The sequence below is a fragment of the Chanos chanos genome, chromosome 13 (genome assembly GCF_902362185.1).
Source record: "Chanos chanos chromosome 13, fChaCha1.1, whole genome shotgun sequence".
NCBI lineage: Eukaryota > Metazoa > Chordata > Actinopteri > Gonorynchiformes > Chanidae > Chanos > Chanos chanos.
Genome location: NC_044507.1, coordinates 16703143 through 16729983, shown reverse-complemented (window position 1 = coordinate 16729983; position 26841 = coordinate 16703143). Strand labels below are relative to the sequence as shown.

Below are 26841 nucleotides of genomic sequence, written 5' to 3'. Positions count from 1 at the left end.
TACATATAATTGTTTAAAAGACGTAGAACGTAACTAACTGTTACAACTGCACGGCTGGAGTTAACTGAAACACAGGTAGATACGTCAGTTCTACGCAATCACACAGGAAATAGCAAAGCCACGGTTTTCAATACCAGAAATAACCACATGATGGCACTCTTAAGCAGCACAGGTTCATGTCTTTGTTTAGATCTGGCCCTGTGTACACATTTTTTCCTGAGAGAAAGAACTGCACCGTAATCTATCTCTGGATTTCCTTTAGATTTTTTGGAGGAAAACCTGCAGTATTACACATAATACTGCACCTATTTCTGGGATTACAGTGTCTTAAGGGTGGGGAGATAAATGGGGGGGGGGGGGGGGGGGGGGGGGGGTGTTAAGTTTACTGACAGAAACAATAAAATAGCTAACTGCTAGACTCATATCACTAACAAAGGTACTCTCTCTGTGACCTTGACTGAAGTGATGATGAGGAGTGTGACCTTGACTGAAGTGTAGGAGTGGAATTGATCATGTTCCTACTCACTGAACCCTTCAGCATGAGTGTGTGTGTGTGTGCGCGCGCGCGTGTGTGTGTGTGTGTGTGTGTGTGTGTGTGTGTGTGTGCGTGTGCATGTGTGGGTATGTGCGCGCGCGTGTGTGTGAGATTATTGGAAGACTCTCAACACAATGTTGTATGTTCCTTAAAAAGAATGAAACATACTCTTTCTTATATTCATTTTACTGTGGCTCTATGTTTGAGACTGGGTCTGGGGACAATACAAGGAAATTCAAAAGTGTCAGAGGACAATGCTAAAATAAGTTATAGACAGAATGCTTTATGATGGGAATTTGTGGCATTTAGTTTCATTTCAGTCCCTCAGCAAAATCAGGCTGCATTAGTTTCATTTGTGTATTTAACGCATTTACTTATATTTATAAACAAAATTTCTGACATTACTGATTTTAATTGTTGTGATTATAACTGCGGTACAGTCATGTCTTTATTCAGATGTAGAGGTCAAAGAGAAATTCAATACTGTAATTATGCAGAACTGTGTGTGTTGGCACAGGAGTGGAAGTGCATGTGTACGAGAACGTGCTCCAAATTCAATGGTCCCCTGCCTACAGGACATTTTCCGTCCAGTATTAAAGCTTGTGTATAATCACAAGGGAATGAAAGTTATCATGAGACGTGATATGAGATCAGCTGTAGTCTAAGAGCAGGTTTACACAAAGTCATCTGTTTGATACGTGGAATCAGGTTTTGCTGGTGGCGATGGCAGCATGCAGACAGACAGTAAAAGCGAGGAAAGGGGGTGAGTTTAAATTTCCAGTGCGACCCTTTTTTTAATCACATATATAGTGACAGTGTACTGATACATCCTGTAGGAATTGTTTGCATTGTTCCTTTAAGAGTGGAATTTTTCATAGTAGAGGCCAGTTAGGATCTAACATTTTTATAATATTTGACCTGGTAAATATGATGAAAATATTCACAAAGTTGTTTATTACATCTGCTGAAATGGGGACGACTAAACCAGTCAACAGAGCATCGTTCAAGTAATTCATTTTGGGGTTTTTTGTGCTCCATAGTGTTTGGCGATGAGGAGCTGAGACTAGTGATCATTGGTTGTGCAGGCCCCTCTCAGTTTCTTCTCACCAATTCTATCCTGGGGAGAGAAGAATTCTCCAAAGATGTCTGCAGTATAGCAAGGAGCAGGAAGAGCCTGGGAGAAGTAGCGGGTAGAAGAGTTGCTGTCATCAACGCTCCAAACCTATACAACGAAGACCTGTCTCGGACAAAAATGACAGAAGAACTGAGAAGGTCCAAGTGTTTGTCATCCCCTGGCCCACATGCCTTTCTCATCGCATTTGATTTTGACAAAATCTCACCCAACGACATTGAAACCCCCAAACTGGTGATGAAATGGTTTGGCGAGAACTCCCTGAACTATGCCATGGTTCTTCTAGCCTACGAGGGGAAGCTGAGGGGCACAGCTCTTGATAACAGGGTTATGAGGACAGACTGGCACCTGAGGGAACTCGTGGAACAATGTGGATGCCGGTATCATGTCTTCAGTAAGAACTGGAGAGACCAAAGCCGGAACAGGGAGCTGCTTCAAAAGATTCAGAAGATGCTGGGAACCATGGGGGGATGTTACTACATCAGCAGGTCCTATCGGAGGGCAGAGGAAAGCATTAGAAAGGAGGAGAAGAAGCTGCTGAGGAAGAGGGTGTCTGAGACTGAGGGGGTATGGCAGGAGCTTAAGGAGCACTACAGAGGGGAGGAGCTACACTGGCAGATGGAAGCCTACAATGCTAGGGTGAGGGCAGAGATCAGGGCCAAAGCCGAACTGGACAACGGCTGGCTCAGAACTTCATTGACTGTTGGGTTGGGGCTTGGATTTGCAGCTGGGTTGACACTGGGAATGATCATTGGATCTGTGGAGGGTCCTGTAGGTATGGCAGTGGCAGGGGCTGTAGGAGGTGCTGTGGGAGGAACGGCAGGAGGAGCAGTTCAAGTTGCTATTGAGCACCTGGAGGATAGAGTGGGACCTCACGCCAGCCTGTTCAACTTCAACTCTGCTTTCATCGGGCGATTTTTCCGTTCTCCACGAGTTTGACTTTTGCGAATTAAATATTTTATCTTATGTAAGCTAAATACAATCTCTTCTTTCTAAACAAAGGACAGCATTTGATCTCAGACTATTATAACATGCATGATACTGACAACAAAATGAATTGTCATTTTATCAGTTGCTTTAACCCTGTTGTGACTTTTTTATGTTGGTCTGTCTGTTTTAGAATCCTGAGTGAATATATTGCTCTGTGTATACATGTGTAGTTCACTGTTAGCAGTGTTGGGGGTAACAAGTTACGTAGTAAAGTGTTACTGCAATTATATTACTTTCCTCCATAACAAAGTAAAGTAAAGCATCACTTTTTAAATCTCAGTAATCACATTACAGTTACTGGTTTATTAAAATGTCCTTTCCTGCGTTACGCACACCTTTTCAAAAGAATGTTTTTTGTGCTGAATATTTAAATTTAGCTTATAAGACGGATAGCTCCAGTCCTGGGTGCTAAGTGATCAATAAAGCATTCCAGCCATTTTAAAATACATGACTGTAGAAGCAGCTATGATGCGACATACACCTGTTCACCATAATTGTACCTCAGAAATCACCGGTAGTTAACTACTGTATCTGATGTACCATTTTTACTGAGTAGGCTATTCCAACCAGTATTGGCTACACTGTTTTCGAATTAAAGGCTGATAAGTTATGCCCTTAACTGTGTTCATACTTTGCACTAGGCTGTTGCATTGAAAATAAAGTAATGGAAGGACTATGATGTATGTCCTTGTATTTTTATGTGGTAAACTGGGGAATTTGTAGTTTTAGAGAGTAACTCAAAAGTAAAGTAATGAGTAGTGTAATTACTTTTCAAAAGGGGTAGTGAGTAAAGTAATCCCATTACAATTTAAAGAAGTGACTGGCAATTTATAACTGATTACTTTTTTTGAGTAACTACGCCAACACTGACTGTTAGTTGTTCTTAGTGAAAAATCCCTACTGTAGTATATGCCTACTGTAGTTATGTAAGGACATATGAAGCTTGAATTTTTGTGACGCATGATTTCACAAGGTTACAACGGTTGGAATAAATAATTGGCAAAATATAGTGCTAACTGTCTCAAATCCTGTTCTGGCACTTCCAAGTAAATCTAAGTTTGAATGTCACTGCATCGTATCACACACTACTTTTTTGTGGGATGCATTTCTGACAGTAACGTCAATTACACAATTACACTCACTTATATACTTTCTACAATGGCCAAAAGAAGGGGGAGGGGGAACGTGAGACAGCGAAGCTGCTAGAAAAGATAGACCAGGTAGTCGACGAGCATGGAATGTATTCCAACCTCGAGTTTGAAGATGTTGAAAAAAGAATTGAGCAAGAGGAACGATTCATTCAGAAACAAAGGCAAAAAGAAATGAGGATCATGGTACAGAACCTGAAGGAGACGCACAGCGGTGAAGATCTTAATAAAACGCTACAGGAGCATGAAGAGAAGATAAGACTTGAGAACAGAGGAAGGGCAGAAGTGGCAGTTGCTGAGAAACTTGGTTTTGCTCTAAAGCTGGTTGATTATGCCGCGGCGGTGGCTAAAGGAGCAGCCGTCGGTGCCGTCTGTGGAGCGCCATTAGGGACGGGCGGTGTGGCAGGGGGAGCAGTTATTGGTGCAGCAATGGGGTTTGTCATTGGGGGTGCAGCAGGAGCAGCTTGGGACTTTGCGGCAAATTCCATTAGACACACTAACACTTGACAAGTCACAAATTTGGAGTAAGATGTGCTGTCCAAATTTTCTCATAAACTGCTAAGCAGAAACAGGAATTGTAAAATTTTTGAACTTTTGAATTAAATGTTAAGGTATATTTGAAGCAATATCAATTTGTTCGTGGACTGTTCAGGAACAAGGAATTTCTCATGATTTTGATGTGTCTTAAGGAGAATGGAGCAACTTTTGTATGCCTCTGGACTTTCACTAAAAAATAAATGCGAATTTTTGCTTCTTTTGTGAACACTGACCTGGGATTTTATAACTCTGTAGTCTTAACATGTGAGTCAAACAAACTGTTGGGTGTAAAAGTCTTAAGCAAACATAAAAGCCAATACACAGCAAGTGACTGGTTGACTATTTGAAACAGCGAACTGAACTGATTGTTATTGCATTGCTATCACTTAGTTTTTCATTATGTTAAAGGCTCTTGACAGTATGACTGCTGGAGACTAATCGCTGAATGTCTTAATCATTCACGTTTGATTATGATATGGAATGCTGTTGAGAAAAGGGCAAAGTCTCACACAGTGACAACCTGTGTACACAGGCCCCTCCCACAGGCACGGAACATTCCCAGGTTTACCTGTGTATTTAAAGTTCCAGCTCACTGTTAAGGAATTCATTGTAAGAAACAAAGGCAGACAGAGGACAAACCACAGCATCACGCAGACAGACATTTGGGTAAGTTCAGAACCATTAAAACAATGCTGTTACCCTAGACAAAATGCTGATTATCTAGGCCTACTGTTTAACCTTTGTAATTTTAAGTAATACACTGGATACTATAAATACAATTTCCATTTTTTTCAGTGTTTTAACACTTTCCTTAATACTGTCACCTGCGTATGGAATGTTTTTAATCTCATATTTCTTAAAATGAGAGTTTCTGACGCCTAAAAATGAGATATGACTCTTTACCCGAAATGTAAGAGGTGAAACTTTTATAAGGACATGGATTGTCACTAGAGTGTAGACATTCTGATCTTCTAAAACTTAGCTACACAGGTAATTGTTTTCCTTTTGACAAAATAGGTTCCTGGTATAACCTGTTCAGTGGCATACCCAAGGCTCAGGCATACGTAGATTGCATATTTTCCTAAGTCTCCACAGATCCTCAAGCATACAAAAGACATTTTCCAATTTAACTAGCCAAAGCCACAGTGCACCAAAAATAAGAGGTTCTCATTGTACGATGATTTCAGACTTTGGTCATTGTAAACGCATCATTTAAACCTGGTCCTACAAAATTGTGAGCCGTTGCTGAATCATGAGCAAAAAAAAAAAAAATCATACCTAAAAATGAACCTTGAAACAATGCTAGCTTTGCATGGCCTCAGTACAGGCTGTTATACTGCACGAATCGCTCTCTCCCACTCAGCATATTGTACCGAGGCTTTCAGCTGTGAATTTCTGTTTCATAACTTCCCTTGTGGGTTTCATACAAAGCAGGCACAATGCAGCTCCAAGGTTACTCCTTTCTTTGACAGATCCTTGCAAGCATTTAAAAAATGAAGTCCGGTCAGAAAGCGCTCAGCCTCATTGTAATTTCACTTTTGAATGTTTTAGTCAACCGGACACAATACACATAGGCAAAAATTTGCACAGGAGTAAATCTTTTGTCTCAGTGGAAAACCAAAAAACTTTATAAAACAATTAAGATGTGGGATTTAAAAACTATGTGATTTAGCCTATGAATAACATTTTTGTATCTCGTTTCATAAAATGTTCTCTTAGGGAATGGCATCTACCATCAGTCTTCTCTCCGAGAAGCACTTCCTGTGCTCCTTGTGTGAGGACATCTTCAGCAGTCCTGTGACCACGCCTTGTGGGCACAGTTTTTGCAAAGTGTGTCTGAGAAAGTACTGGAGCCACAGGGAAACAGAATGCTGTCCACTCTGCAAAAAGACCCTCAGCCCCCGACCTCACCTCAGTGTCAACCGCATACTGGCAGATGTTACGGAGAACTACAGGAAGACACGAGAATTCTCCAAGTCCAAGGCCCATAGTGAGGATATCAGGGCACCTGTATGAAGTATCCCAACCATATTTTTCCAAGTGACATTGCAAGTTATAGATAACTGCATTGTTTGTGCTGAATCAAGATACTATATTTGTTCCATTTCCTCTGTTTGTAAGATCTTGTTAAGTTTTTTGTGTCTTTTAAGACTACCTCTCTCTCACCTCTTCAGGCAAAGCGGACTGAAGAGATGGTACAACAAATGATCCAGGAGAGACTTCAGAAGATGGAAAAGCTTCAAAATTCCTTGAAGCTCCTCAAGGTAAGTCTGTAAAAGCACCAGCCTACCAGCTTTTAGAGCTCTCCGGAACAGCAGGTTCAGGACAATGTCTGGCATTTACTATTCCGCCTTATCTTCAGATGCAGTTTTAAAAAAATGTGACATTGCGTAACAAAGGTGCCCTCTGTCCGATCAGAGCTCGTGTCTGAGAGAGGTGCGGGAAAGTCATCAAATATTCTCTGCCCTTGTGGTCTCTTTGGAGAAGAGCCACAAAGCTGTGGTGGCAGCCGTAGAGGAGAGGCAAAGAGAGGCAGAGAGACGGGTAGAAAGGTTGGTTAAGGAGCTGGAGAAAGAGATTGTGGACCTGAAAAGAGAGCAAAGTGAACTAAAGGACCAGCAGCTCAATCACATCCAGGATATCAAACGGGTACGCTTGCATCATTTGAAGTTAAAAATGAAAAGGTTTTTTAGCAATTACTAGTAACAATTTTCGAACAACGTTTTTTAACCAAGTTTGCACCGTTCATACTCAACACCCCAGAGTTTACAACACATACCAATGGAGATGAGAGATTGGTCGACAGTTACTATGGAGACAGAGCCTTGTGTTGGGTTCACTAGGAGGGCAGTGGAGGAGCTCCTGGATACACTCCAAGCGGAGGTCAATAAACTATCCAAATCTGGTGAGCCATAAACCGTTTTAAATCTGACTGACATGAACATTGAATAAATTAGCTGACCAACATGATTATACAGCAGCTGTACATTGGTTGTTTAGCAGAGGTTTATGTCCAAACAGTTTTAGGTAACTGCCAAAATAAAGGAACCACTGAGATGAAATGCCTTAACAGGGTGTTATGAACTGCCAAAACTGCTTCAGTATGCTTTGGCTGAGATTTTCATGGTATCTTTCAGAATTTCATAATAATCTTGTTGTTTGTGGGAGGTGTAAAAAGGAATTTAGGCACTGTAAACCAACCGTAGGGTTCCTCCTTGTGAAATTCTGGATCAGCTGGAGACTTTTGGTACTAGAGGCAGGCAGGCCAGAGTGCAGAACATTGTGGTAATCAAGGTGAGATGTGGCAAATGCATGAACAATGGTTTCTGCATCAGCCATACTTAGAAAGGGCCTAATTTTAGTGATATTACAGATATTACTTTTGAAGTGAAGATCTTCTCCTCTTGCCATGATATCCAAAGTAATGGCCAGCTTGACATTAACATGAAAGCCACAGCTGAGTGGAAATTTGTATCCCTGGTACACTCAAGCATTTCCTTTATTTTGGCAGGTTTCTGATATGTTTAATATATTTTTTTTATGGTTTTATTACCTGGAAATGTCCTTAAAAAGTTGTGTATTCTTTGCAGAGTTGAAGAGGCTGCAGAGATACTCAGGTATGCATGCTATCTAACTGTCTGCCCTTTACTCGCGTTCAGTTTTGAAGAGGAAAAGTTCTGTTTAGTTTTTTTTTTTTATTGTCGGAACCCTAATCATTTGCTTTTCCTCTCTCTTAGCTGACATCACGCTGAACCCCCGGACAGCTCACGCTTGCCTCTATCTTTCTGAGGACAGGAAACAGGTCAGACACTGTGACAAAAAGCAAGAAGTACCGGAGAACCCTAAAAGGTTCGATCGCGTGGCTAACGTTCTGGGCAAGGAAAGTTTCAACACTGGGAGACATTACTGGGAGGTGGAGGTTGAGCAAAAATCTGAGTGGGATTTAGGTATCGCCAGACAATCCGTTAACAGGAAAGGGAAGTTCACCCTCAGCCCAATTAATGGCTATTGGACCGTGAGCCTCAGAAATGGGTGTGAATATATCGCTAACACATCTCCCCCTACCAGTCTGCGTCCGTGTTGCAAGCCCCGGAGGGTGGCGATATATTTGGACTACGAGGAAGGCAAAGTGTCTTTTTATTGCGTGGAGACTGGTGTTCATATTTACACATTCACTGACACCTTCACAGACAGACTGCATCCCATCCTCAGCCCTGGCCGTCCACATGGCTCCAGAAACATTGCTCCTCTAGTTATCACTAGCAACTGCTGCAGCATTTAAACCAATGAGCTTTTTGGGCAACATATATGTTCAATGCTCTAATACTGTGCATTAGAATAAAACAGAACTTGCAGTTACAGTCATTGAACCATCACAGTATTCTGTAATCACTGTTTTGTTTTGTTTCGTTTTTTTTTTTCTTTTTGAAAAATTCATGTCAAACCTCATATGTAATTTATGAATCAAAATTTGCACTGAAACAAAGAAATAAAGTAAATAAAGTGATTTTCTGACTGAATATTTCATATTTAGAAACTCATGGGACAGCTGATGAGAACTAAGCAGTGGGGACAGGCAGAGGGACATGGTGGGGTTGTTGGTCTGGAGAACATACACAGGCCAACAAGAGGAGAGGCTCAAAAATGACATTACATGAACAGGAGATTAAAGAGGAACTCTTACTACCCATACTTACAAAAAACTTCAGTTGTGGTCGTAAAATACAAGCAGAATGGAGCAGAGAGGGGGATGAAACAAACGGGTTCACATTAAGGAACAAGGAGGCAAGAGATGAAAAAGAAAACAGAACGGATTGATGGATGTGGGATGGGGTGGGGGGGTGGGGGGTTGAACCGAGTTAGGGCGAGTGAACAGCAACTCATTGTATTAGAACACCAGGCACTGAGAGACACATTCACGTATTCACAGACTGACACGAACGCGCACAGAAGTTTGTGCCTCTGCCCACTGTTACACAGACCCATGCTGGCATCTAAGAGGACAGTTTCTTCCTCTCCACTCCTGTCTTTACACACCAAACCGCAAGACCAGCTGTAGCTGAGCCAGTCTGAAGCGCTCCTCTGCTCCATAGTTTGCCTATGAACTCTCCATAAGCTACACCAGAGCACCCTGTGTCGCCTCTTGATCTTCACTTCCTAATCCAAAGACTCTTGGAGGTAACAAACAGAAACTGGAAGGGGAGCTGACCTCCATCACTACCTGTTAGGTAACATGGTCTTTTTATTGACTCATTTAGAAGGAGACATATACAATAGAAATATATTGATATATTGAGAAGTAATCTTGTTATACATGAAATACTCCATGCAAATGGGTTACCGCATAATTATTTATCTCAGGCTTTCCTATTTTATGCTATGTATGTTTCCATGTTTTCCTCGGTCCTTTACCTGCTGTCAAACTCACAGTTAGACACCTATCTGTTTTGACCCGTTTTTTGTTTTATGTCTTTATAATGCGTAGCCTCTCTAATGAAATAACGAGAGAGGTGCAGTAGCGTGTAGTGGATGCTTGGAGAGGGCATAAACAGGCCGTCGACTGCCTGGCCCACTCTGCTCAGCTTCCATGAAAGCTCTTTCTGTTCAGGAGCTCCTCATGTTTTTCTGAGATAATCCACTCACCCTGCCAGGCTGAGCTCGACACCCACAGCGGTCAAAAAAGGACCCTTTCTCTGGTGTTCCTACTGGAATCCAGTCACACTTTACCATTCATTCCAGTACCTAAATATTTATTACAAACATGTCAACAAATGTGATGATTTACAACATTTTCATGGTTTGAGTTTGAATTATGAAGAGTTAGTCAAACTGAGGTTCATGTGATTTACCTGTGGATGTCTATGTGTGTGTTTGTGTGCGTGGGATGACCTAAAAGTCTGTTTAATTCACCTGCCTCTGTTTCATCTGATTTTTAGGCTCCATTATTTGCCTACGTTTTATCTGACTCTTGCTTTTGTGAGATCAAAGTGGACAAGGAAAAAGAGGAGCTTTTTTGAGGTTTTTAGCATCTGCTGACGTTGAAGGTGTGGTCCAGTCCCTGGTTTGACAGGACAACGTTTTTCTTTCTGGACTATTCCTTGGCCCACAGTGACAGAGTAAAACCCTCTTTTCTTTTGAAGACTGCTTAAAGAATAACATCAAAGAAACCTACAAAAGAGAATTCAATTGTTCTACCATGGCAACCACAGGCATGCAACTGCTAGGACTAGTCCTGGCCATTATCGGCTGGGTAGGCGGATTCCTGGTGTGTGCCCTGCCCATGTGGCGTGTCACCGCCTTCATCGGGAACAACATAGTAACAGCCCAGATCACATGGGAAGGCCTGTGGATGAACTGTGTGGTGCAGACTACAGGAGAGATCCAGTGTAAGGTGTATGACAGCTTGCTGGCGTTACCCAGTGATATGCAGGCCGCACGCGGCCTCACTGTCCTCGCGGCTCTTCTGTGCAGCCTGGCGCTCACCCTGGGCGTGCTGGGCGTTAAATGCACCAAATGCGTCGGGCACCAGAGCCTCGAGGCCCGTCTTGCCCGCATATCCGGCGTCCTCTTCGTCATCGCAGGGTTCCTCATCCTCGTACCTGTCTGCTGGACTGCCCATTCCATCATTAGGGATTTCTATGACCCATACGTGGCTGCCCCACACAAGCGTGAACTGGGTCCTGCCCTCTACTTGGGATGGTTGGCTTCGGCTCTGCTGCTGATTGGAGGGTCACTGCTTTATGCTGGGTCAAGTCCACCTGGCATCCCCTCTTCACCCACCTACAGCAGTGGAGAAAGTAGCCCCCGTAGAGCAGGGGGACCTTCACAGGTCAAAGGCTATGTTTAGTGATCAACAGGAGCAGTCCATCCCTTTAGAATCCCCTCTGTTAGTATTCCCAATTGTGATAGAATGAATTTTAATATTAATTTGTGGTATTTTTTATCATTCATATTTTTTTTTCCTTGGCTGTAGTCTGTGTGAAGAGAAATGTGAAATTGTCTTGTTAGTCCACCTGTCTTATAACCTCGCTGTCGTGTTTTGACTATGTATAAAACAATAAATCACTGGCTCCTTCAAAAGCGTCTGGTGCAAGCTCTGTTTCAGAATAAAGGACATGTCTGAGGAGGCACAGCAAACTGTCCGTATTACTACTCTGAAAGCACTGTACTACAGAAAGTCATGGCTGGTGGATGGGATAGATAACGACCACCATTTGATGATGGTTACTTGGAGGCAAGAGGTATTATATTGTAAAATCACATGACCAAAAAACCTTGCATTCATTGCGACTGGTAGAACTGACTAGGAGGAGAAAAACAGAACAATCTTGATTGGTCTGTGTGTTTGAGTGTGTGTGTGGTGGTGGTAGTGATGGGGGGTGTCTTTCTTTGTCTCCTTCCCAATGTCTCCCATTCAGTGAGAGTTGAAAAACCATTGTGATGTGAGGTAGACTTGACCCCAGATATCTGAGGGTCATGCCCATCTCTCCTGCTAAAGGACAGGGCAGCCTCAGCGCCTCAGGGCGCGGACGCCAGGCTCCCGTCTCCACTCTCCCTGATCATGACATCATCTGGTATAGAAACCAGCTCCTCCCCCCACTACTTACACATCCGATGACAATGGTCACCAATGTAAAGTTTCACTGCTGTACCCACAATGAGTTTCAATATGGCTGACTATGTTCAAATATTTACATTGTAAGATAAGGCGTGCGTTTGTGTGTGTATCCGGGAGATACTTTGGGTTTATTCAGGTTACTTACTATTTATAGTCTTATGATTTAGTCATGGATATTTAAAAAAGGTTCATTTGTTTTTGGTTTTTTTTTATCAGATGACAGATTATGGTCATTAAAGAAAAGTTACAGTTGCTAGCAATTTTGCCTGGAAAAAGTTGCGGTTGTTTCTTCTACTGAACTACTCTGTTGAATGTCTAGTTGGTAAAGACAAAGTGGCCTTTGCCATCCTGTATCCATCCTCATGCCTGAATGTAAAGATAGAAGCGGGATTTACAGACAGCACAACACAACAGTAACTGTGTGGAGTACCACCATCATAGCAAGAACAATGGCCTACAGTGTTCCCTGTGCCAGGTAATGACTCATGTATGACCTAATGGCAGTTGTGAGCAGAGAGGAAGATGTAAAATACAGCAGCACAGAACTCTGACTATCACCCTCACTGTCAGAGTAGGAGTTCAAGAAACAAAGGAACCCTGAATGCTCTGTGTGATAAGCCATATATTCTGATATTTCACACACTCTGGTATTTCTTTATGCAGACTAAGACGATTTGTGGATGAAGTGAAATTTGTTGTGCTAAAACCAGTCTTTGAATAAATAAAGAAGCTTATAAATGTATCACACTTTTCACCCACATAAACAAACAAACAAAAACAGTCAGATGTTATGTCATTTCAGTTGTTATTTATGTAATGCAAACAGCTTTGTGAACCTCTGCATGTAAATCAGATAATCAGATGCAGTCCTGGTTTTAAGTGGGGAGTCCTCCATGAGGCTTGATTAATTTGTCAGTTGACTAAATAACTAGGGCCAAAAGTCAGAACTGTCCAACTGGTGAACGAATGGGGAAGATTCCTATGTTCTACGCTCTATGTTCTATGTAGCATTGACTTTTACGTTATCTAGCCGACCAAACACACTAATTATTGGAATACACCCTTGTTTTCAATAAAGTGTGACAGAATTTGATGCGGCAAAACTTTTGAACTGGAACACCAAAATTATATTTCTACATCTATTCACGGTTTTCAAAGAGACTTTTATTTGACGATACATTGTCACCCGGAAGTAAACAGCCATCTTCTGATGTCGCTTTTCACACAGCCGAAAAAACAAGTGTTTGGTTGACCAAAATAGAGTGTCCAGTCTTCTAGTCTGAAACCGGAGAACAGTCATGGGAAAAGGTGGTGGTACTTTTGAGAGGCTACTGGGTAAGATTAACATTTGCTGTTCTATCTATCTGATGTTGACGATGCCTCAAAATGTTGTGTTAATGTTGTGCTGACGCTACGAATTGCTCTCTTGATTATACGTGGTTTTGGGGCTGTGGCCCCACCAGCTGGCTAAGTTAGCTCGCCGTCCTTCCATTGTCTGTGGAGTTCGGCAGTCGAGGCCTGATTTTCCTTTTATGTAGCTGCTGTAAAAGTCGATGACAGTCTTTGGTCTACAAGCATTAATTAATTGGGTAACTCTCTCTGGCCAGCCATGTTGGAAAATCGTCACAATTAGACTAACTAGCCACGAACTCGGCGTTAGCCGACACTAGCTAGCTAACTGTAGATTAGCGTTCTGTTCTTGAGAGAACTGGCCCACTTTATATACGCAGTGAAAGTCAGGCGTCATTAGCACAATTCATGAGCTAAGACAGACTATGTTTGTAAGATGTCTAAATAATTGACCATTTGATAACTACGTAAGTGTATTGTTATCAGTATACTTAAGTCAAAGAAGAATACGGTTCCTATCCGTTGGTAGCGTCCTAATTAGCAGGGGTACTATTCCACATAGCTAGCTAGAGAGATTTTCTTCTATCGTCATCTTGACAGTAAACTAATTCCTTGCTGCGTCGAATAAAATTATTTACTCAACAGATCATTGTAATGGATGGTCAGTAGCATGTACGTAAACCCGCCACCCATGCCCTTGTGTTTTATCGTAATTACATGCAAAATTTAATATTTATTTACGGGTGCGTTTAGACCTGTCTTGGTGTAGTCACACCACATTATGCCTTGCTGTAAATCCACAAAAATATTTTAAAAGTCTTTTGTGGCCAGAATGTGTCGGACTTTCGCGGAAAGAAACGTCAGGTCCAGCTGGGATAAAGCAGGAAAATAAATAACTCGTGTCTCAGCAAGGATAGAAAGAAAAGGACTTCCTTGTGTACTACTGTGACGAAGTTTGCATATGTAGTATCTGTCTCATCTAACTTTACCGTAAACAGAAACAAAATGTATGATCTGTGGTGCTATACATCTTCTACATAGTCCTGGCAAGATCCAGCAGTAATAGGCCATTAGTCCACCCCCTTTTGTCATTTCCTGTGGCTTTGCATTCAAATATGATGAATTTCCAGTGAATGGCTGTATTGTCCTCTCTGCCACACTCGTATTGTGGTCGTAATCTCACTGCACAGTAAACACCATGGTCAGCCATACAGGCTAGACTACATCTCAAACAAGCAAATTCAGAGATTGGGAAATATACGCTTTCATATTTGTTAATTGCAGACAAGTGGATAATATTAAACTTATAATCATAATCCTGTCTGTAGTTGATATTGTCTACTGTACTTTAGATACAATCAGATCTCTTTTAAAATACTTCCTGGTATTATAAACATTATGAACGTGAATGTGTCAAGCTCTTTTGAAGTCCTTTATTAGAAATATCAGTACATGAACCCACTATAATAATATTTTCTCATCACATGGTTTGATAGATGAAGAGGCAAACCAGTGTTGCCTTGGTCATTGACTTGGACAGTCAAAATTTCAGCTGTTTTTTTTTTCTTTTCTTTTTCTTTCTTTTTTTATTAAATAGTTGGTGCTGGGATGGATTATTTGAATCTGAGAAAGTGACCTCTTGTTGCTCGCCACAGAATCTTTAAGAATCTTTCGCCATTTAAGACAGATCCTGTAACATTTAGCACAACTAACCTATTTTCTTCCTCTGGTTAAAAAAAAAAAAAGAGAGAGAAAAAAGAAAACAATAGACTTTGTCCTCTGTCGTCACTTACTAAGCTAGCACAAGGAAATCAAACTATGAAATTTCAACTCTTGACCTTAACAGTTACAGTCCCTCCAAGGCTTTTGCTTTATTTTTATTCAGTACTTTATTTAAATTTTGCCTGATTGCATTAAAGCTCATAGACTTCTCTGACTTCTCACAGACAAAGCCACCAGTCAGCTGCTCTTGGAAACGGACTGGGAGTCCATTTTGCAAATCTGTGACCTTATTCGCCAAGGTGACACGCAGTAAGTGGACGACATAAAGCCTTATCACAGTCAACATTTGCACAACTAGGGTTTGGCTTTTTTCCCCCCACATTATAGAAGATGATTTGTCACACATTAAGATGATGTGTTAATATTGCTTGTGTCCTCCTAGGGCAAAATATGCAATTGGTGCAATCAAGAAGAAGCTTAATGACAAAAACCCACATGTGGCCCTCTACGCCCTTGAGGTAGGTTCAAACATGCTGACATACACTAAATGATTTTGGGTCTAACAAAAATTTTTGGCTCTTATGCCAGTGTCTTTAAGCTACCTTTTTTTTTTTTTTTTTGGGGAAGAATGGTAGAAATCTGATGATCTTCTGTACAATCAAGGTTCTTGAATGTCAAACATTCTGTTCTACTCTGGACAGGTTCTAGAATCTGTTGTGAAGAACTGCGGTCAGACTGTCCATGATGAAGTGGCCAGTAAGCAGACTATGGAAGAGCTGAAAGACCTGCTGAAGGTAACCCGGTGGTTGCACACTTAAAATATGATATCTAATAGGCTAGTCCTCTCATATCTTGCCTCTACCTGAAAAATATTACAAATTATCCTCAGCAAAAAAGGGCTGGCACCTCATAGAAAGCACCTCTTTATATTTTTGCTTAAAAATCTCAGGAATTTATGAAGATTTGGAGCAGCAAAAGAATTGTTGCTGTCAACATCTTAAAACCTTAGAAATCAGCAGTTTTCCAGAAGGCTTGCCTTCTTCAGAGAATCATTGTTTTCCATGTAGTTAATGTTCTAGAAAGTGGGTTGTCCTGGAGACACAGGTTAGGTTTGAAGAGGTTGGTCGTGCTGCTTTTGTTTTGATCTTGCTCTGTTTTCCAACTGGGTCAGAGTCTGGTGACTCATGCTGCAGCTGACTTCCTGGTTTTGTCATCATGTCACATGATCTCACTGTTAGGTTTGTCTAGGGGACTTCCTACTAGTTTCAGAAAAAGAATCAGAACATGGACACTGCTAGTGAAGTGAATGACTTAATGTAGAGTATATCAAGGTAATTTTCTGTCGTTGTTGTTGTTGTTTCTTGATGATGTCTCTTATGCTGAAGTTCATGGCTAAGGATGTAGATAAACAGAGTCAAAGTCAAAACCTGTTTTACCGGGAGGGAGATCTGTTGATAAATACGCTATGTAATAGTGAAGTAACATGAGTTTCTAAGGTTAGTATTGTGTGTAGGACTCTGGCTTCTTCAGTTTGTGTAGTGTGTATGTGGGTTAGGATTTGGGTTGTTGTTTGGGAACATGTGGCACGGCAGTTTTTGTTGTTTATGAAAAGTGTCTGTGGACAGGACATTTGTTGTGATTATTTTCCTGAATGGGTAAACATGAGATCTTGACACTAATTCTTTGGACTGAGAGGCCACCATTAAAATGTCATTACTTGTGAGTTGCTGTGGTAACCACAGAGCTTACCAAATTACTAACGCTCCAATGCCCGCAGAAGCAGACAGAACCGAACGTCCGAAACAAGATCCTGTATCTGATCCAGGCTTGGGCCCACGCCTTCCGCAACGAGCCCAAGTACAAGGTGGTCCAAGACACCTACCAGATCATGAAGGTGGAAGGTGAGTTCACACACTAAAGCTGTTTTAACCTTTGTGTTTGTGTGTCTGTGATGCAGCTGATTTAACCAGTGCTCTCTCTTCCGTCAGGCCATGTTTTCCCTGAGTTTAAGGAGAGCGATGCCATGTTTGCAGCTGAGAGAGTAAGTCTCAGAAAGATAAACTCATTATAATTCTAATAGATGGATCCTTTGGTGTGACATTCTGTGTGACCTTTTTGTTTTCTCGTGTGATCACGCAGGCTCCAGACTGGGTCGACGCAGAAGAATGCCACAGATGTAGGGTTCAGTTTGGTGTTATGACCCGAAAGGTAAAAAAAAAAAAAAAAAGAAAAACCGAAACACCACTAGCGGTGGACCAGTCAGCCCTAAACTTAATGCTTTTTGTGTTTGTTTGTTTGTTTGCTTTTAATCTGTGAGCTGACATCTGTTTTCTCTTCCCCGTTTCAGCACCATTGCAGAGCATGTGGACAAATATTCTGTGGGAAATGCTCATCTAAGTACTCCACCATCCCCAAGTTTGGCATCGAAAAGGAAGTCCGCGTCTGTGAGCCTTGCTTTGAGCTCCTCAACAAGTGAGTAGACAGAGGAGACAGATAGTCATGCTTCTTAAAGTAGTCTCACTCATGCTCACCCACATAAGTTGCCTGCGCTGAATATGGAAGAATAGCAGCTGAAACATGTCTGCTTTTTAAACTGTTTGTTTTTTTTGTTTTTTTTCTTCTTCGATGTTTTGACTTGCTGACAAATCCGTATGTGTTTGTTACCATGGAAAGAGATCGTTTTTCAAAAGGCTGGCTATTTTCTGTACCACAATTTCAATTTCTTGTGCATGTTAAGGCTGTTCTTCTAAAGCTCTCTCTCTCTTTGCCCTGGTTCTGGTTCTGATCTTAGAAGGTTGTTAAATCTTTGCGTTTGAGTTTTCTTTTGGGTTTCACCCTGTTTGCGGCCCTGACACTCTGCTGAGATTTACCAGGTTGTGTGTGTCCTCCTACCCCCTCTCCTCACCAGCAACCCCTCCCTCTCTCCCCCTCCTAGGAAAGCGGAAGGGAAAGCAGCCAGCTCCGGACAGGCCGAGCTCCCCCCAGAATACCTGACGAGCCCTCTTTCCCAGCAGTCTCAGGTAGTGCCTACAGAAACAGTAAGTACAAGCATCTCAAAACGGGTCACGCTCATGCCCTTCACAATTATGACACATCTGCAGAGATCCGTCAGAATCACCAACCAACGCCTCAGTGAAATCAGCTGTGTCTGATTGAATTTCGTCCATCCAGGTCTACGGATCCCAGCAAATGCTAAATAATTTTGAAGCTCATGAATGTGACAGTAGGTGGCTTTCACCCTAATCCATAATGAACTAACCCAGCCACGAGCCGTGCCGGGGTTAACCCCTTAACGAAATCATGAAGTGTGTCCAGTGGTCACCTGTCAAGCCATGGTGCTGTGATTTAAAAGCTGGTTTTAGGGGAACATCCATATGCTCTGTTTGATGGTCAAGCTTTGCTCTGCTCCTTGTGATCTGCTCTGCTCTCCCCCGTGTCCTCCTTTACCCTGCCCTGTTTGGGACTGTCTCTCACCGCTCTGTCTCCTTAGATGCCACCAAAGAGGGATGAGGCAGCGTTGCAGGAGGAAGAAGAGCTGCAACTGGCCATCGCCCTGTCTCAGAGTGAGGCAGAGGAAAAGGAGAGAATGGTGAGATCTCTCTCTCTCTCTCTCTCACTTACTCACACACCCCAGGGGTCTTATCAAGGACTGAAATAGACATGACAACATTCTACTTTAGGACATAGTGATTTGATTCTGAATTACCGTAGTGCTAGACTGATGAGGTCACTTGTTCGCACTAATATTGCTCCACAGAGGCAGAAGAACTCATATGCAGTTTACCCCAAAACGGACCCCACCCCTGTGACGTCTTCTGCTCCTCCTGTCAGCACGCTTTACTCTTCCCCTGTGGTAAGGCTAACACCATCATTTGAAATGTCATGCGTTCTAATCTGTTTGTGATAAAGGCCTTAACTAAGGGTTAACTGGTCTGTATGACTAGTCTATGTGCAGCACATTATGTTTACCCTGATTGGAGCTAGCTAGCTATTTCCAACATGTCTAAGACCAATATTTTATAAGGCGCGTAGCAGAATATTTACCTCTTGCAAATGGGGAGACCACACCACATTTCAGTTTTGTATCAACGCCTACCGCCGGTAAATTTATGTCCGCTATGTGTAGACATGAGTGACGTTAAGAGGAAGACAGGAAGTAAACTCGGCACCAAAGTTATTGCAAGCAGAAAATATTTTAATTTGTTGTAATAAATAAAAGAACGAAAAAAATAACGTTATTAACCGGTTACCATTATTTCAAATAAATGTTAAAAATGAAAAAAACATAAAATTTCTGGTTTCGTTTTTATTCCCAGCGAAATATTGATTGATTGTTTCTGGTTTTCATTTTTGTTCCTTGAACCAGTTCAAAGCCTTGGAACGGAACTTAGTGGTGGCACTTATGCAGCAGAGAGTTCCCTAATGGCTGTTTTCTTGGTTTATACTCTGCCTGTCTTTGACGTCACTTTGGACTAAAGCATCTGCTGAATGAACAGATGTCAATGTAAATGCGTAGAGACCGACAGTAACTGTTAATTTATCTCTTTTCCTCTCAGAACTCATCTGCTCCTTCAGCTGAAGATGTTGACCCAGAGGTGAGCATTTTATGTTTCTATAGTGATTTTTGGAAAGACTGTCTCATGGATACAGAGCCCTTGATGTACACCCCTAACACCCTGTCCCCTTTTTAGCTGGCACGCTACCTGAACAGAACTTACTGGGAGAAGAAACAGGAAGAAGCACGCAAAAGTCCCACCCCCTCTGCCCCAGCTCCTGTGCCATTGGCTGAGCCTTTGCCAGTCAGCCAGCCTGTGGAAAGCCATGCCCCAGTTCAGCCTGTGAACATAGTGGAGGTAAATTGAATCTTCTATAATGAAAGTTAGAGAGAACAGAACAGTCTCCCTGTCTGAAAGCATGTCTTCTTTTTCATTCCTCTGAGTGAAACTCTTTCCTTTCTTGGCCTCTCAGCAGCAATATCAGAATGGCGAGTCTGAGGAAAACCATGAGCAGTTTTTGAAGGCGCTGCAGAACGCTGTTACCACCTTCCTGAACCGCATGAAGAGTAACCACATGCGCGGGCGCAGCATCACCAATGACAGCGCCGTGCTGTCGCTCTTCCAGTCCATCAATAACATGCACCCACAGCTGCTGGACATGCTCAACCAACTGGATGAGAAGAGACGTGAGTTACTCTGGCAGACAGAACTCCTTGTACAGGCACCCCTCTGTTTTAAAACACTCTTTTGGAACTTTGTTTTGTGTGTGTGTGTGAGAGATACTGTTTTGTAATGAGCGTTTTTTTTTTTTTTCCCTCCTGGCAGTGTACTATGAGGGTCTCCAGGATAAGCTGGCACAGGTTCGAGATGCCCGGGCGGCACTGAACGCTCTGAGGGACGAACACAGAGAGAAGCTGCGACGTGCGGCAGAGGAGGCCGAGAGACAGAGGCAGATCCAGCTGGCCCAGAAACTAGAGATCATGAGACAGAAGAAACAAGTAAGAGAACCCTGAGCGTCACTGACATTAATCGTCAACCACTTGAGTCTGCGAAGTCTCTTACGGTTGATGCTGAGAGAACATGAGAGAATGTTGTTTTATCTTGATTGGTCTGTTTTATCATCATCTCATCGGAGATGCTTTGTCACGTTATGCCCTGAGAGTAAAGAAGCACTTGGCTCGAGTCACTTTTGGATGGCCTGACTTGATTTGGGACGACGTGATTGGATGGTTTAACAGAGTGCTGACTTGTGATTGGTTGCTATGGTGCAGGAGTACCTGGAGATGCAGCGACAGCTGGCCATTCAGCGTTTGCAGGAGCAGGAGAAGGAGAGACAGATGCGTCTGGAGCAGCAGAAACACACCATTCAAATGAGGGCCCAGATGCCTGCTTTCTCCCTGCCTTACGCGCAGGTACGTCATGCCAAAACACTTCTACTTTCAGCATTCACTGTCTCCTTTACATTAAATGAATGGAAAACGGACAAACAGATTGTTCAGACTATCTCTTACTGAATTCTGTGACACCTATATGAATCTGGGAGCTTACTCCTAACATGCCCCCCCCCCCCCCACCTTGTTTTTCTGCCCCTCCCTCTGTCTGTTTGTGGTGTAGATGCAGTCACTGCCCCCTAATGTGGCTGGAGGAGTGGTCTACCAACCTGCTGGTCCCCCCAGTTACCCAGGCACCTTCAGCCCGGCTGGTTCAGTGGAGGGTTCTCCAATGCATTCAGTGTACATGAACCAGACTGGGCAAACCGGCGCCGGTCCGTACCAGGCCATGCCCGTCTCAGCCACAGGTAAGACGTGAATTACCATGGCAGGGCAGAAAAAATGAGCTCTGCCACATCACTGTATCATGTCATTAAATCGTTACTGACAGCGTATCCAGTATTTTTAGTCTTACTTATTTCCTTAGATATATTTGCCAAGTTTGTGGTTCTTGTTACTCAGAAATGTATTTTAGAAGTAGTGAAATTGTGTAGAAAGTGCCTAAAGATGCTATCTAAAGTATATTTTGGGGGGATGCCAACATACCTGATTTGATCTTGATTTTAATCGCTCTCCTTTAGATCCCAATATGGTGAATGCCTACATGTACCAGACAGCAGGTACCAGTGGGCAGCCGGCCCCTCCTGGTCAGGCCCCACCCACCACAAGCCCCGCCTACTCCAATTACCAGCCCACCCCTACACAGGGCTATCAGGTCAGCTCAGAGACGCATACTTAGTCTTAATCCTCTTTTAAAAAAATGAAATGTGTGGTATGTTTTAGAAAATCACTCTGAATCTTGTTAAATTTGCTTTCTCCCCCCTCTTTCTTTAGAACGTGGCATCTCAAGCCCAGAGCATGCCTCCAATGTCACAGGCTCCTCCCACCAATGGCATGGCCTATATGGGCTATCAGCCATACAACATGCAGGTTTGTGTTTTAGCATCAGTCCCGAACTGTGTTCACCTCTTTCATGTGGTGTGCTATTAAGACTCATCTTGAAATGGTCACGTAGCGAATATGTACAATTTTTTGCTTTTATTGTCTGCACAAATTCAGATCAAATCCCTCATCTTTTGCTTGACGCTGACTACGAATATTCCATGTCTGGTGTTATCTCAAGTCAAAATGAGAGTCCATTCTGTATCATGTTGACAGAAGCATTGTTTTAAATATTTTATGGCTCTGCTCCCCAATTATCTCTCTCAGAACATGATGACAGCGCTTCCAGGACAGGACCCAAACATGCCCCCCCAGCAGCCTTACATGCCTGGACAGCAGTCTATGTATCAGCAGGTGAAGCCTCCATCTCTCATGTACAGTAGATTCAGTGCTGGGTAGAGGAGGCCCAATAAATGAAGACTTCATACCAGAAGCCTGAAATCTGGTTCAGGGCTGGCTTGGATTTGTATTGTATACTTAGTATCAGAGGACTGCACTGGTGTCCCATAACACTTAAAAAAGCTAGCATGCTCAGTTTCCCTGCTATGGTTGAGTAAAGGAAATTTTTAAAATGAAATACATGATTGTAAGCCGTCATTGTTAACCTTTTAACAGTTTAGGGCATAAGTGTGTTTGTTTTACTCTTGCTTCTGGGGTAATGTGAGTGCCATCTTATGTGGCTGAAGGATAAGCTATGATTTTGTACAGATTTAAGTCAATCAATCAAACAGTGATTTTAGACAGAGATTAATCTTGTATCTGTTAACTTGTGTTCCTGACGTGATTCGGTGTTGTTTTGTGTAGATGGCTCCCCCTGGTGGTCCTCAACAGCAAGCGCAACAAGGTCCCCCTGGCAGTGCAGAGGCCCAGCTCATCTCCTTTGACTGACAGGCATGCCCTGTGCCCCTGTCCCACAGGGTCCAGCACACTACAATATCCTCACCCTTCCCTTTTTCTCAATTAGGCCTCACCCAGTGAGCACACACTACTCTCATAACATTCCTGTGACTTCAGATGTGTCTGTAAGATCTAAACATTGCAGAAACGTTACAGAAGTGTTTTGAGAGTGTTGTGCTGCTACGGCCCACTCCCCTCTTCCTTACACACTCTTGATAACTGAGGGAGGGGGTGAGACAGGCTGCAAGCGGAGGGTGTTACCCTACTATCTACCACCCCCCGACCCCACCCCCCACCCCACTTCAATCTTGGTCTACTCTCCTGTATGTGGTGTTTCCTTATGAAAAATAATTGCTAAAGCTCAGTTATTCAGTGGTAATTCTAGAAGTAAATGAGTAAGCAAACGTGATATGAATCAACAAGACAAGACGTAAACCATCCTTTTGTCTCATATTTTTCTAAAGTCAAGTTGCATGTCTTGAAAGCTTTTTGTTTGTTTGTTTGTTTTTGTTTGTTTTATTATGTTTTTTGTTTTTTTTCCTCCCTGAGGCGGTGTGCTGGTTGACTGATAATGTTTTATCTAGTTTGAAAGAGTGTTTAGACACAGAGAGAGAGAGAGAGGGCTCCAATATACGACTGAGGAAGTGCTAGCAATGGCATTATTCATAAACTTATATTCACCAGCCTGTCAGACTTCTCAACACTCGCAGGTTTTGACATTCCAGTACAGTTTCTCATCCCCACTGACTAAAAATCACTGTACATAAACTCTAATAATACCTGAAATGAACTTAACAGCCCATTGTGGTAGGATGCTCGTGTTGCACTCTTGAACTTACATTTGGTTTCAGTGAAGGAGTCAGACCTTTTTGGCTTTTTTGGTATAGCAAGTCCTTAGAGATACACCAGGCAGCACCTGCAGTCTAGCCGTCTTGCATACTTCGGCGATCTATTAAAAATCAAACACGTGTGTGTGTGTGTGTGTGTGTGCGCGCGCGTGTGTCTAAATGCTGCATGGATGTTGTTTTTGCACAATCCTCCTGCTCTGAGGCATCACGGCTGTTTGTTTGTTTTTTTCCCATCACCACGTGATTCTTTACATAAGCGTGGCCTGACCTCACATTCCTGGAACCAGTATCTGATTAGTGCTTAAAAAAATGGATCTCAGACTACAATACCAATTAATTGCAGTTGTTTGCGAGTCACAAGATCAATACCGGCCGACAAACAGAAAACCTCATCTGTCTGGGCTTGTTTTGTGTGGTGACTGTGCTGTGGCTTGGAGGGAGGAGGGGGGGGGATTTGGAAGGTGATGAATAAGGATGGGGTCTTCACTCTGTAGTTCCTAGTTCTCTGTATCGGTGAGTCCGTCGTGGCCGGAGAGATAGAGGTGACATTTCTTCAGGACGGAAATGAATTCTCTGCATGTGTGTAACGTACACCAACAGGTGACTTCTGTAACCCCTTTAATGCCATCAGTGAACATCTACGTTCCATCATTCTGATCTGTCTGACTTAAAACAAAAGTAATTTTAAGATTATATTTAATAAAATATCTTGTTCTTTTATTGTCCATGCTTTGGTGATAATGTTTCTTTTATTGTTTCATTGTAGAATAAATGACATGCATAAATCTAAACCTAAAATATATACGAAGAGTGATGATGACTTGGTTTAAAAATATGTAACTTATGCAAATTGTCCCTGAAGATTGCGGAATGTTAATTCGGAGGCAAACAGCATTTTCTTAACGCTCTCTCCATGATAGGGCTGGCTTGTCACATTTTTCTAAAGACGAGGCATTTGTTGCTTTCTGGCATTTCAATCTGACAGGAGAAAAAGACAAACAGTTATTGTTTTCATGGTGCAAAAAAAAAAGGGAAAAAATTGGGCCTCATTTTGACATAAGACAAACACGTATCAGAATTTCATCCCACTGTAGAGCTTGTGTGATATATATACTGGCCAGTTAAGATAAAGCTCAGGATTATGAAGCAAAAATGATTCTTACCATTCGCTCCAGACGCATGCCATTGCCAAATGCTAGCTGTCTAAGCACGTCAATGTCTGGAAGACCCCAGTCTGGGTTCCTGTGTAACAAAATTTTGTATATCTGTTAAATATACAATGGTCAATTGAATGTCCTGGTTTGGATTGCTAGCCTTTTGAGTAAGATTGACTGTAAAGGTCATCTAGCATTGTTGTTAGAAAATCCTCTGTGTTGGTCACTAGAGAGGAGCATTTGGATAAAAACCTGGAGGAAAACCGTGGACTTCAATGTAATTGCTTACATTTCACGCAGTGTCTGGTCAAGCACCTCATTGCAGCTTGGGGTGATGGTGCCGTTAATGGCATATGGCTAGAAGGGCAAACATTTCATGCAGCATTGTATTAAACATCGTGCTACATAAAGCATTATTAAAAACATACAAACTGAGTCAATCTGGCTTCACTGAATTGTTGTTGTTAAGAATTCTAAGCAGTTCTTTGGAATGGTCCAGAACTTTCAGAGGCTCCTCAGTCTGCATTATAGAATATTCCGGAAAAACACAAAAGCCTCCAAACAATGGTGACATGAACAGATGCACTCACCCCGTACGTCATCAAGAGGCCGTCTTGCTTCAGTATCTGTCCAGATCCTTTGAAAACGCCCTGGAGGCAAAGTCAAATAATTTAACACAACTTGTCTAGCATAAACAACCAGCACAGACACACAGGCTTATGCAACACAGTTACACAATACTTCAACCCACTTCTCATTCACTGCATTTCATCCCAAGGTTGCTTACACAAGTTCATCATTGCTCTGCATTCATCGAAGTGATATAAAAAAAACAACAACAACAAAAAAACTGCAGCCCACCTCATTGGTACTGAAGGAGCTATACTGAAGCAAATTGATAGCTATGATGACATCACAGGAGCTGCGTGGGAGTCCTGCCCATTTTTCCCATGGTTCACTTGCGTCAAGATGCACTGGCTCTAATACTGTCTTTACCTTGGTGGCTCCAATGTAAGCCTGAATACTAAAGCAGAAATTGTCAAATTGTAAAACTAGATTTTTTTCCTTTTCTAATTTTCTTCAGTTTAAAGTAGGCCAAAATCATAAACCAAAAATTCAGTTACTGCATGGTATGTACTGTCAAAAGGACCAGTGCTTTTCATAAATAGAAAAACAAAGAGTATGAACAGAAAGAGGACTGGAAAATTAATTTTCAATCTGGGTCTTAATGACATTATGGTGAGGAGCTAAACAGATATGCCGTAACAGGATGACGTCATGGAAGAGGGCCAGGGTACCTATTCCGTGACTCCTCTTTGATGTCTGACGGCTGCCAGGTGACAAAGGGCATCTCTTGGGCAAAATGTACCACATGCTGTCCTGTGCCAGATCCGAGTTCCAGGCCAAACAATTCCCGATGAGACTGGGCCTCTAATATATCCAGCAATACTGATGCTAAGTCAACCTGGTTCCGCTCGGCTGCAGGAGAGAGCAGCATGATCTGTAAAAGGCTGTTAGAAAAATCATCACTGTATTTAGATATCGTCTCCATTACTGTTAGTCATATCACATGACAGTAGCTGTACATTTCTCTTACACCTTAGTGAGCGCCTCCTCAGACGACGCATTACTATCCCAAAAACACCACGTTCATTTCATCAGTTCAAAATTAATTCACTCACCGTTTCTTAATATCCCTTACTGCTGACCTCAGACACCGGTGATGCTTATAAAGTGTGTGTGCCGTGAGTACAAAACGAAGAGGGAAAATCGCATATTGGAAACTGATGGCTTGACAGATGGTGTAAGAGATTACCTGGTTAAGAGGCTTCTAGGTGCTCCTCCTCTAAAACTCTGGACAACCATGTACTGAACTCATAAAGACAGTCACAGCAAGCAATTGTATAATGTAAATATTCATAAATAATTCATATTTCTAAGATTTTTAACCATGTATGTCATGTATGGTTGACCTTATCACC

The 26841-nt window shown here is 42.3% G+C and overlaps 5 protein-coding genes across 7 annotated transcripts; 4 read left to right on the top strand and 1 right to left on the bottom strand.

Moving 5' to 3' along the window:
* The first annotated feature begins 1258 nt into the window (after window positions 1-1258).
* On the top strand, window positions 1259-2606 carry LOC115826039 (GTPase IMAP family member 9). The gene is made up of 2 exons (XM_030789719.1): window positions 1259-1298; window positions 1576-2606. The coding sequence occupies exons 1-2, from the start codon at window positions 1259-1261 to the stop codon at window positions 2604-2606; spliced, it is 1071 nt and encodes a 356-aa protein (XP_030645579.1).
* Window positions 2607-4839: 2233 nt separating this feature from the next.
* btr02 (bloodthirsty-related gene family, member 2) lies at window positions 4840-8652 on the top strand. Its single transcript, XM_030790888.1, has 7 exons — window positions 4840-5008; window positions 6062-6352; window positions 6517-6606; window positions 6761-6991; window positions 7106-7247; window positions 7933-7959; window positions 8080-8652. Exons 2-7 carry the CDS (start codon window positions 6065-6067, stop codon window positions 8622-8624), a joined length of 1323 nt encoding a protein of 440 aa, XP_030646748.1. The 5' UTR covers window positions 4840-5008; window positions 6062-6064; the 3' UTR covers window positions 8625-8652.
* Window positions 8653-10538: 1886 nt separating this feature from the next.
* cldnk (claudin k) lies at window positions 10539-11189 on the top strand. Its single transcript, XM_030789973.1, has one exon. It carries the CDS (start codon window positions 10539-10541, stop codon window positions 11187-11189), a length of 651 nt encoding a protein of 216 aa, XP_030645833.1.
* Window positions 11190-13217: 2028 nt separating this feature from the next.
* hgs (hepatocyte growth factor-regulated tyrosine kinase substrate) lies at window positions 13218-24374 on the top strand. Of its 3 annotated transcripts, none has more exons than XM_030790257.1 (21): window positions 13218-13295; window positions 15257-15341; window positions 15475-15550; window positions 15734-15826; window positions 16813-16933; window positions 17021-17073; window positions 17172-17240; window positions 17380-17504; window positions 17968-18052; window positions 18523-18621; window positions 18790-18885; window positions 19589-19627; window positions 19724-19885; window positions 20001-20214; window positions 20354-20526; window positions 20800-20940; window positions 21143-21326; window positions 21600-21733; window positions 21853-21948; window positions 22228-22314; window positions 22765-24374. In XM_030790257.1, the coding sequence occupies exons 1-21, from the start codon at window positions 13259-13261 to the stop codon at window positions 22846-22848; spliced, it is 2253 nt and encodes a 750-aa protein (XP_030646117.1). In that variant the 5' UTR covers window positions 13218-13258; the 3' UTR covers window positions 22849-24374. The 3 variants fall into 3 exon arrangements, with proteins under 3 accessions (XP_030646117.1, XP_030646118.1, XP_030646116.1); XM_030790258.1 differs by having other exon boundaries at window positions 16810-16933; window positions 20004-20214; XM_030790256.1 differs by having other exon boundaries at window positions 16810-16933.
* A 261-nt stretch (window positions 24375-24635) lies between these two features.
* Window positions 24636-26357, bottom strand: zgc:103625 (methyltransferase-like 26 B). Its single transcript, XM_030790959.1, has 6 exons — window positions 26158-26357; window positions 25721-25883; window positions 25450-25509; window positions 25149-25216; window positions 24869-24947; window positions 24636-24683 (listed from the first exon to the last, which is right to left on the bottom strand). The coding sequence occupies exons 1-6, from the start codon at window positions 26355-26357 to the stop codon at window positions 24636-24638; spliced, it is 618 nt and encodes a 205-aa protein (XP_030646819.1).
* Window positions 26358-26841: the final 484 nt, after the last annotated feature.

What these genes read in the sequence shown, in the direction of transcription:
- LOC115826039 (XM_030789719.1), top strand. Translation starts at nt 1,259, where the DNA reads ATGGCAGCATGCAGACAGACAGTAAAAGCGAGGAAAGGGG. An exon ending in AGTAAAAGCGAGGAAAGGGG is followed by an intron (nt 1,299 to 1,575) that starts GTGAGTTTAAAT and finishes TGTGCTCCATAG; the next exon opens with TGTTTGGCGATGAGGAGCTG.
- cldnk (XM_030789973.1), top strand. Translation starts at nt 10,539, where the DNA reads ATGGCAACCACAGGCATGCAACTGCTAGGACTAGTCCTGGCCATTATC.
- btr02 (XM_030790888.1), top strand. Translation starts at nt 6,065, where the DNA reads ATGGCATCTACCATCAGTCTTCTCTCCGAGAAGCACTTCCTGTGCTCC. An exon ending in GTGAGGATATCAGGGCACCT is followed by an intron (nt 6,353 to 6,516) that starts GTATGAAGTATC and finishes TCACCTCTTCAG; the next exon opens with GCAAAGCGGACTGAAGAGAT. An exon ending in ATTCCTTGAAGCTCCTCAAG is followed by an intron (nt 6,607 to 6,760) that starts GTAAGTCTGTAA and finishes CTGTCCGATCAG; the next exon opens with AGCTCGTGTCTGAGAGAGGT.
- hgs (XM_030790256.1), top strand. Translation starts at nt 13,259, where the DNA reads ATGGGAAAAGGTGGTGGTACTTTTGAGAGGCTACTGG. An exon ending in CTCTTTCCCAGCAGTCTCAG is followed by an intron (nt 18,053 to 18,522) that starts GTAGTGCCTACA and finishes CTGTCTCCTTAG; the next exon opens with ATGCCACCAAAGAGGGATGA. An exon ending in CCCCTACACAGGGCTATCAG is followed by an intron (nt 21,734 to 21,852) that starts GTCAGCTCAGAG and finishes CTCTTTCTTTAG; the next exon opens with AACGTGGCATCTCAAGCCCA.
- zgc:103625 (XM_030790959.1), bottom strand. Translation starts at nt 26,357, where the DNA reads ATGCTGCTCTCTCCTGCAGCCGAGCGGAACCAGGTTGACTTAGCATCA. An exon ending in GACCAGACACTGCGTGAAAT is followed by an intron (nt 24,948 to 25,148) that starts GTAAGCAATTAC and finishes TTTGTTACACAG; the next exon opens with GAACCCAGACTGGGGTCTTC. An exon ending in GCATGCGTCTGGAGCGAATG is followed by an intron (nt 24,684 to 24,868) that starts GTAAGAATCATT and finishes TTCTCCTGTCAG; the next exon opens with ATTGAAATGCCAGAAAGCAA.